Below are 10,813 nucleotides of genomic sequence, written 5' to 3' on the forward strand. Positions count from 1 at the left end.
AACCAACGATCCCCCATCCACGCATCAAGATTCCTCTTGAAGAGAGTCAATGAGGGACTCTGCCTAACCTGGACTGGGATTTTATTCCAGAGTGAAGGGAGCCTCTGGGTTATGAATCTGTCCCAAATATCTACGTTCCAAATGTCCACATTCCAAAAATAATTTCAGAAAACTTATAAAATAAATTACCAATGCTTTGTGCATTGGTGGCACAAACAACTAATTTTAACAGTGCATTTTTGAATAATGTAATTCTTACAAAGTAATTACAAAATTGTAAGTAAAGAAGTAAAATGGCCAAACATGACATGGATCAATGTACAATTAAATGTTTAGCTATCTAGTGATTTCTTAATTAATCATCATTGAACTTGTATACAGTAACCAATTTGAAAAAGGGTTAGTGTCAAGCAAATTTCATATCCGCATAAGCCAACAAGTGAATTGTAATATGTAATAAAAGTTGTATTAAAGGGGGTCAATTTAATGTATAGCTGTTGAAATGAAATTAACTTAATAAACTCCCTCAGTTGAAAATTACCCAAAAAATTATTCCTGAAAAATGACCCTATCTACTTTCATCTCCTCCCCTGTATACTTGAGTCTTCAGAGAATTTCATAGCACAAGCCACCCCAAGCTATAACTCACATGGTGCTGCTGTGAACTCCAGCTATGCCTCTAAGCTCCCTACCTCCATCTATCCTCAGTATTACAAATCCCCATCACTTTAAATTCTCACTAAAATCCCATCTTCTCAACGATTGGATGTGTCACATTTTACATCCCAGTTAATCAAATTTATTCTCTCCTTCCTCAAATTACTTATTTTTTCAACTGTCTCCCTCTCTCCGCTTGTCATTCCCCTTTTCTTTTCTTGCTTATATGTTTTCCTTGACCTCACTGCTTATCTTTCCCATCCTTCTTCATCACACTCTCATCTACCGCCAATCCTTAACATCTGGATATCATTGCATTCTTTATGTATATACTGGCAATATCACTTTTCTTATCCTTGTATTTACTGTAAAATATAGTTTGTCTACTAAATTGCATAATAGTACAGTCTGTCTTAGTTATTGTTTATCTGTCGAGCTTTTCTCCCTGAGCCCCTGCTCAAAAGGGGCTTTACCCTGTCTTACTTAACTGGTAAACAAATGCAAATAAATGTGTGTTGTTTTAATGCAGTTTAACACAAGTTTACATGTTCTGCAGCACTTTAATGTACCGTAAAAAATATCAATATTTGCAATAAATTAAGTACAAATTTACTGGGTGCTGAGGATTGAATGTGGACTTTCCAGTTTCTTGTAATGTAATGAAAGTGGACCAAAAAATGTTGTTCTTGGACAGAAGAAGCTATGTGCACTACATGCACTGAAACACATGCAACACCACTACTTTTATACGTTGTACGTCATTGCTACTGCCTATGCCCCAATGTGGGTGCTTCACATTTGTACCCCCTGAGCTTACATTTACCTACCCTGAGATTCACCAGCACCTGATGTATGCATACTTCCACAGTTAACCTTTTATTTGACCTTATCCAGGTGGCACATGTCTGACCTTTGCATCCACCATTTCTGACCATTTACAGTCATCTGTTCCTCTGCTGATATTTCATTCGTACATCTTTTACCATGCTGCCAAGGTATCTTCTCTTGCAGCTTGAAAGCTTTCTTTGGGAATAATCGGACAGAATACTGTCAAATCTGCAAAATAGCAGGCTGCTGGCATCTCTAGTTTCTCTACACTAGTGAAAGTAAATGATCCCTCTCTGCATTCATGATAAGCCGGCTTTAAAGCAAATATGGGGCATCATTTAGAAATGTCTGTTGTGCCACCTAACTTTCAAACCCATCCTAGTCTATTACGTCACTTATTTTTTCTCTTCAGTGTCTGGTCAAATTAAAAAAAAAGAAGTAATAAAAGGATCTGATAAAAAAGAACAGCAGGGCGAGGCAAGACCAGGCTGTATTCATACAAATAAAACTCCTTTATTATACAAACATGAGCACTTTCGCTCATATGGTGACATTTTTGATTATTTATTATTTTAGTTTTTCTACTGTTAATACTCCCGTCTCTTTAAAATTGTATTGGTTTGAACATGTGACTTGCATTTCATATATAAATTGGCTTACTGGAGGAAAAATGTATACATCTGAAGAAGCAGTCATTAGTACTGCGAAAGCGCTCATGTTCATATAATAAAGGTGTTTTATTTGTATGAATACCGCCTGGTCTCTCCTCACCGTGCTGTTTTTTTTTTTTTATCAGATTCTATTCTTTCTTGCAATTGGTGGGACGTTTATCCAGCATATGTAGGTCTTTATTTTTTCTTGTATAATAAAAGGCTTTGTCTTGGTCATATGGCAGAATTATTTCAGAATTTTTCTTATAAATTTTATATGGATGCATCATCAGTGTGAAGAAGTAATGCAGAAGAAATGAAAAAAAAATTGCGAAATAAAAAAGGCTTTGAGAGTATCATTGAACTATATGCAATCCAACTGAGGTCATCAAGCTTATAGAAGAGTTTCAGAAAATGAGGCTATGGGAACTTTTGTAAGAACAGAGTGAACAGGGCACCATGCAGCTAGAATAGACAGCTGACAGACTTAAGAATATATTTTGGCTAAGGTATAGTTTTAATTCAGTTTAATTTTATTTTATTAGTTAACCAGGTTAGTGAACTTGGCCTTCTCAGACCCTTTCCGGTCATTATCCTGGAGAAAAGGTAAATAAATATAATATATGGAAAGCTGTTTTTATGTGGTTAACTAGTATGTTTTTCAGAGGTGGGAGGAAGTTCCACATAGAGGAGAGGATTGAACCATAGACGGTGGAATTATAAGGCAGAGCTCTTATCACTACTATAGCATGCTACCCACCAAAAGCTCAGTTATCAGTCCAGCATAGAACAGAAGGCATTGGTCACTTCCCTGCTGTCCATGCTTCTCATTCACATCATGTCTGCAAGAACGTTTATTCCATTCTTTATTGGTATTTCATTTGGCTGTCACTGCATTTGGTGTTTATTACAGTTGACTGTAGTCACCAAATACTTGTATACTTGTTAAAAGGCAATGGGGAGAGCACAGAAAAAGTATGGCTTTGACTGTCTCGGAGTTTAGGTCTGATGACCTTTACTTTGTTAAACAGAGCAGTAATGCTTGTCTAGTAAAAAAAATATGTAGATATGTTCCACACACGTCCACACATGCACCCCACACCATATGAGCCCAAATGGTGCTTTATTTGCAACGCTTTTGAACCACATGGGATGCTGGAGGTATCTCTTTTCATTCCTCAAAAAATGAGTTATGAGAAATGTCATCATTACAGTCATGCCTTCATCTGCATAGCATAAACTACACACACTGTATCTTGAATTGAAAAGGGTCAAGGTTGACTTTATGGGGAGGGGGCTGTAGTAACAACAGCTTATTGACTTGTAGTAGACAAATCTTTTTGAATTCCTAAAGATATCAAATCTTTCATTTTTCATATTGAAATATACCTTGCATTTCTGGTGTAGTATAGCCTTCTCCCTCTCTTATATTTTAATTGCCATTAAATGTAGCTATATTGCCTCTGGGAGAAGGAGAGTCCATGTAACTGTAACATCACATGACCACTGTATGTATGCCACCTGATTGACGCTATTTAGTGTCACTTTCATTTTCATTTTAAATGATACTGTGGCATTAAAAACACTCTTTAAGTGACATACTCCCTATTTTGTAGATTTGCCCACCTTCTGTTAACGAAAAGAGAAATAAAGTCATGTCTCTGGTGGAAAGCAGTTGGTATTCAGGCAAGTTTTATCCAGGAAGTTCAAGATATTACAGATGGTTCTGTTCTTAAAAGATGAGAATTCCTTCTGGGATGGAACAGCTGTAATTTGGCTTGGGGCTTTCAGCATATGAAGTGTAAGCAGACAAAAGATACTCTGGATGTAGTATTAATATTGTGAGATGTATAGCAAGTAGCCCCTCTGTCTATTTATTGTTATGTACAGTTAATCTGTTTTGTTAACTATGCTGTGCATCTGATTGCAAGTTGTGCATCTTTTGGTAGCCACTGCACAGATTAGAAGTCTACTCATGGACATCTTTGTGGAATTCCAAAAACAACTTTGTCATAGATTTCTCCCATAAACTGGTAGTTGCACACTTAAGCTCATCTCCTTACATAAGAACAGTTCCAACTTTTTCGGTAGAGTAATGGTGCAGTAGTTGGGTGATAAAATGGCTAGTGAAACTTGTGAGTTGCAGGCTGTGAAGTTTACTGGTCTGTGGTACTGTCTAGATGCAGCCTCATGGTTTTCCTATAATCGGATGTTTTTCATTGCCCATATTGATCACGCAGGTAAAGAAGCCTTTTGCTGTCTAAGACTTGGGTAACAAAATTAAATTAATTTATTAATCTGTAGCCAGAGTAAGTGGTGTATTTATGAGATACCAAGGCACTTAACAGTTTTCATTTTAATAGTATTGATGTTTGAAGGAGCCCATGTTTTTAATCCAAATTAATTTTTCAAGAGGTTTGAGGATTTGTATACTAGACACATTTTTAGGCAGATGAACATTTGGAAGCCATGTCATTTTGTATGAATGTCATTGAGTTTTATTGCATAAGCAAGGGTTTTAAGAAAATATCTTCCCTCCAAAATACATTAAGTGAAGGTTGTATTCACATGCTTTTTATCCCTGTGTTATGGTGCTAGCTTGAGAGAAAATTTTTTTTTTTAAAAATTGAATAAAACCACATTGCAGTAAAGCATTAGCTTGTGCTATTGCTGACACTGTAATCGCTTCCTTTTTGATTCATGGTAAAAGTTTCTTTACTAGATCCATTTATGTTTTTTTTTTTTTTGTCATGCACCAAATTATAACGTCTTTTTCTTTTTTTTTTTTTCCAGAAAATCCTGGGCTATTAGCAGGCTACTGCCATAAGGTCCAAAATAACTCTGAAAATAAAGTCATCAAAACAGAGCCTGAAGATTCCAGATAGTTTCTTTTCATTAACCTTATTTTTTGAGTGATGAAATTCAAAACTCCAGCTCAAGCACAGAAACATTAGCCTTAATAACCAGCGTTGCCTCGTTTACATTACTGACTTCTGTCGCCAAAGCCTAAGTTAACTGCTCGCTTGAAAAGAGTGAAAATACTACTTTAAGTGGGATGTACAATAACTGCGTACAATAGTCACTTGATGCACATGTTTGTTTAATGGAGTTTATATTGTATGTCAGTGTTCGCATTGTATTGTGTGCCTAATTATTTAAGGTTTTCCTGTGTTTAATTTAATTTTTAATTATAACAAGATACACAGCATTGGTCTCTGAAGAGATTACTGTTGTGGGCATAGTCCTTTTACTTGAAAATTTCTTTGAAATTTTAAGCAGTCATGGCCTAATAGTAAACTGCGACAAATTGATTCATTTGAATCGAAAGACAAACATTTGTATCAGCACTCTGTCTGATTTTTAATCTTGTTCATTTACTAAAAAAGGTGTAAAATGCTAGTTTTACCATGTAAATCTACTTAGTTTGATTTGTAACCTTTGTTCATTTACAAAAAAAGTATTGTGTGAAATACTAGTTTTACCATATAAATCATTGTCTGCTTCCTTCTGTCTCCTCCACTGTATTTTTCCTGTTATCTGTGTTTTCAGCCTGGAAGTCTTACTTTGCTGACCAAAGTATCACAACTTTTGCATAGTGTCATTAATACTTTCTAACATTTTGCATGTCCAAAACTGAACCATTTGTCACAACAAGGTATGCCTTTTAAGGTCCGTATCATTTTCTCTGTAACATAGTGTCGCAGCCTAGGTGATGAAGTCAATAAGTCACATGCAGAGTCTTTCATAATGCCATTTATGTTGCATCACATTTTTTAATAACTAAGAAAGCCTTATAACTGAAACACCACTTGGAATAAAATAATAATTATTATTAAAATGCCATGTTATTTAATGTTTTATTGATTATATTTGTTGAATTCTTATAAAAACAAATGCTTAGATTAGTCAGTAGGTGTTGTGACTTTGTTATTTGCAAAATAATGAATGTTCAGTCTTACTTGTCTGTTCTTATGTGATGTAATTAATAAGAAATGTGGTGATGAGATTTTAGAAAGTTTGTATCTTACTGTCAGTCAGGACATTTCAGTGTCTCTGTGTTACAAGAAGGACATAAAGTGGCTGCACCCACCGTTGTTCATCTTACAAACATACAAAGTAGATAAGGCTTAATAAAAACACTTGAAATAATGTATTAGAAGTTTTCTGTCAGCAGCCTGGTTTCATCACATAGTGCATTTTGTTATCTGTGGCCATTCTGTCTATTATTTGCATGTTAACAGTTGCTGTATCTTTCAATAATTTGATAAAAGGTCAGCACTTGTATGTACGAATAGGTAGATGACAAAAAGTATCAAATTAAAAACTCACAATAAGTAAGATGCGCACCATTTTTTATGTTGTAAACACTAATGTATTTAATTTGTTATACATGAACATTAAAATATATATTTTTTAATTTGATTCCTTGGTTGTGTAATCTATGATGTGATATTTTAACTGCATTAAGTAAAACCATTTTTTTCTCAGCTGGTATTTATTTATTGCTTTGCATGGATGCTCTTCCTTCAATAGATGATACTTTGATGTATTATGTTTCCATATTACCTGCTCACTTGATGAGCCTTAAACAAATATACCTAGAAAGCACCCATACTGCAACTTTAAATGTCGCCTTCTCCGAAGGTCCTTGTAAAATGTCACCTGCTTTCAAGTCAGGACCTTTTTTTTTACCTGCTTTTTCCCACAAGGCTTACCATGTAGATAACCAAACAAAATGCACCAGGTCCTCAGCGAAGGTGCAACAGTTTTAATGGGCTAAGACACAGTGTAACAGCAACAAAACAAAGTTTTGTTGCTGTTACACTGTGTCTTAGCCCATTAAAACTGTTGCACTTCGCTGAGGACCTGGTGCCTTTTGTTTGGTTATTAGTTTCATTTTGGCACCTTCCAACTTTGTGTTTCAAGTTACCATGTAGATACCCTGTCTTGGTCCTTGTATAAGTCACAAGTAAAGAAACTGTTTTGAACTCTATGTTTCGGTGATTTTATTTGCAAAAGTGGAGTTTAGTCCAGACTTTCCTTCTAATTCAATAATTCCTTTTGTGGCAGTTCTAAACAGCAGGATACTCATTTGGAAATTGGGACAATAGACCTAACGGGTGATCACACTGGGAGAGGGACAAGAATAGACTCTGAGATCAAATGCTGATGCCTCCAGGAAGGCTACATTCTGTACAGTGGGCTGTCCATGGTGTGTATACCTTCCTTCAGAGTTCAATCAGTGTTTGACAACCCTAATGTTCTTAATTCTTCCTTGCTGTGCTGTACTGCTTCTTACATTGATTGTTTTGATTTTTTTGCCCATGTCTATTTTGTGACTGACTGTGGACTTGAAGAACAATGCTCTTCCCCAGGAGGGTGTACTCATTTTTGTGAAGACGATGCATACGGCCAGGACAGACATGAAGATAGGATCTTCTGTGTCTTTCCTCATCCAGTGTGTAAGATGGACACTTGCCCTTTTACAGGCTTTTCCTGCATTACATGTGTTAGCTAGCCATGGTGCCCTGTTTACAACTTTTTGAAATCTGTTTGCTAGAGTAGGGGTTGGATCGGCTTCCTTCTGTAGCAGCAGATGTTTCCAAACCGTACTGCATAAAGCTGTACTGCCTTCCTGTCCTTTCTTTTCTAGTCCATTATTACAAGTGTAATCGCAGTATTGTGCATCTGAGGGAGTATGAAGAGACACCTGTATGCCTTTCTTATTTTTCTAAGTAGACTACAGTTTACAGTGTCTCCTGTGGATATTGTGGCAGAGTTTATAAAACACAGTGACTGTCCAGGAGCGTTGTCTGGCAGTGCTTCACATCATGGAGTCCTTGAACTGGTTTCCGCTGAGGAAGATCCATCCCTATATCCTTCCAGCACAATCTACTCAGGTATATGTGGTTCCAGGAATTTTCTGCATGGGTATGTCCTTTATTGATTTCAGAATGCTACATACGTCATCTGGAGATACCTAGATTTCTTGATATGTAGCTGTAAGGATCAGTGGGCCCCAGAATCCAGGCATGATTTATAACTACCACTGTAAATCACGTGTGATTTCTGCAGCCCAGCTGGATTCCTCCTATCGGAAGTGCAATTTTATGCTTACATTTTCTTTCCTAGATTTTACATCATGTGCAGACTATAGAAATGGTTGTAACGTTAGCCTGCTTGGTCTTAGAGCCCTCAGCTATAAACTCTTTCACATACATTCAGATCTGATAGAGTTGTGTTCATCCTTCTGTAGTGATAGGACTTCAGTAGAACACTTAGTTGCCAATACACAGATATCAGCATTTGCAGGTTTTAGTTCCTTCCTCCATACCCATAATCCTCACCTTGTCTCTGCATCTCCAGATGCTGTTCACCACTTATGCTTGCAACAATCTCCAACAGCTACAGACAACCTTTAGCCATGCAGTTTTTAACATCTTTATTAAATCATGACATTTGAATCTGTAACATGGTTTATATATATTAATAGAAAAGAAAAACAACAAAACTTCATAACCATTCCCATTGTTGTGCTGTGCAATGTACATGAATGTCTTCTTTTTCAGAAGTTTCATTCCAGCACTGCAGAAGCTTTTCAGTTCCAGCCTTCCCTTAAATTTCACTTCTCCTTCTGAACATTGCTCCATGTATTTTTAACACCTTTATTAACTACTTGTTCTTTTCTTGAACATTATTGTGCATGCATTGTTCCCACACATTCCATTTACTTTTATGTAATCTGGTTTCTAATCTACTTTTAAGATCCTAGCCTACAAGCTACTCCAACTCCACACATTTACTCCCCTTGCAGCTAGACTTCACGAAAAAAACTCCTGATACAAGCTGAGACAATACTCACAAGCCACTCCAACTCTCATTAGTCCCAGAACCAAACTCCGCAGCACTGCATGTTTTCTCCTGTCAGGTACCTACTCTTTGGCATGCTGTCCCCACCGACATAAAAAATATCAACACTTACTCAGACTTCAGAATGAAACTTGAAAAGCACGTCTTCATTCATGTTAAATGCTCCTGCCTTAACACAGGACGTATCACCTGACCTGACTCTTTTACAAGCCTCTTCTCCTCTCAAGATTTACTGAAGATTGTCCTTCATTAATGTATGTATATTGTACATTGCACACTGCTTAATTGATACATTGCACTCTGCTTGTTCACTGGAATTTATATTCACGTTTTTCTTCCCATGTAATTAGTTTGAACTGCTCTGTTATTGCTCACATTTCTGTATTTTTGTTTGTGAAATGTTTTGTATTTCACCCAGGCTAAACCTGAAATTGACCCATATTGATCAATGCAATACTGTGGTAAACAATTATAAATAAAATAAAATTAATAAAGTAAAGATTCCATCTCCAATTCTATTATCCCTTTAAAATATTCAGTATATTGGTACATTTGGTTTAGATTTTGATTTCCATTTTCAACTAATTGCATTTTTGCCAGCAGATAGCATTAAACTTAGCAGTGCTTTAGTTCATATCTTGTATCCCAGACTAAAAGAATATTTTTTTTGTTACAATCATTTGTTTCCCCAACATTTCTGACAAAGTATATTATAGAGAATTTTTAAAATATACCATCCCATTTTGTCCCCAAAAACATACTCCAGATTGTCTCCCTCATTCCCATCACACCTCCAGCAATTGCTATCTACCTAAGGAAAAATTCTCTGAAGTCTGCTTGGGGTATAAACATGCCTATGCAAACAATTCCATGCAAAAATCCTAAACCTTCTGGACTTTGTTGCTTACTTGAGAACCAAACAGATGTTCTCCCACTAACCCTTTGTATATTGCCTTTTCATTCTCTTCCAATCTTTTCTTACCCCCTCTGAGTAATTCTTATTCTTATTATGCTGCATTTTATATGCCCTACTAATTACCCCCTTTTAAATGACCGTTTTTGTTCTAGACATCTAACAACCCAACCAGAGCTGTCTTTCACATAGCAGTCCCCTTTTTCTTTGACAGTAGTCCGTTATCAATCCCTACTGGGGTCTCTAAGCTGCAATGCAAACCTCCGCTTGACATAACCCCACATTATTGCCTTTCCTTCCATAGCTATTTGCTCACAGTACCTTGGACCCTTTGCTAATTTTCTCAGATAAATTCCAGACCCTATTGACGGTTTTATATGCCCATATTTGCAGTCATCCCTACTGGTAAATTCTTCCTGTATTGGCTTTGTTCTTAAAATACGTGCTTCTACTTTATAAATAAAATATTCTGTTTGCCTGTTATAAGGGCCTATATCTAAAAATCCTACTCTCTCCTTATTTCTCCTTATTAATTATGGTCCACAATGTTTCATTTGGTTGATAAAAATGCACCTAACCTGTGTATAAAGCTGAAGGCACTATGAACATTTTTCACTGCTTGCATCTTAATATACGTATCCATAATTAAGGCTTTCCAACTTCTCAATTTTTTTATTATCTTTTGTTTAGCCTCTTCCCACATATCCTTAGCTGTATTAATAGCATTCATGTAATCCATAGACCTAAATACTTCCATCTTATTAGGCTGCCATAGATATGAGTATTGCTGAACCAATTCATGTGTGGGTACAATGTTTATTGCTACAGCCTTCATTTTATATTCATTTATTTTATATCTTGAAAAGACTTCAGACGGTTTCAAATGTGGCACAAC

At 36.2% G+C, this 10,813-nt stretch overlaps 1 protein-coding gene across 2 annotated transcripts in view; it reads left to right on the top strand.

The window, feature by feature from the left end:
- The window catches only part of NAB1 (NGFI-A binding protein 1), a 324,965-nt gene extending 318,408 nt beyond the window's left edge, over positions 1-6,557 (top strand). Inside the window, exon 8 of one of the 2 annotated variants that reach the window (XM_044075187.1) lies at positions 4,929-6,557. In XM_044075187.1, coding sequence (XP_043931122.1) covers positions 4,929-5,020 — 92 coding nt within the window. In that variant the 3' untranslated portion in view covers positions 5,021-6,557. The remainder of the gene's footprint in view (positions 1-4,928) is intronic. The other variant, XM_044075188.1, reaches the window with a different exon arrangement.
- The last annotated feature ends 4,256 nt before the right edge of the window (positions 6,558-10,813 follow it).

The sequence above is a fragment of the Protopterus annectens genome, chromosome 6.part0 (assembly GCF_019279795.1).
Source record: "Protopterus annectens isolate FY-2018-M chromosome 6.part0, PAN1.0, whole genome shotgun sequence".
Taxonomy (NCBI): domain Eukaryota; kingdom Metazoa; phylum Chordata; order Ceratodontiformes; family Protopteridae; genus Protopterus; species Protopterus annectens.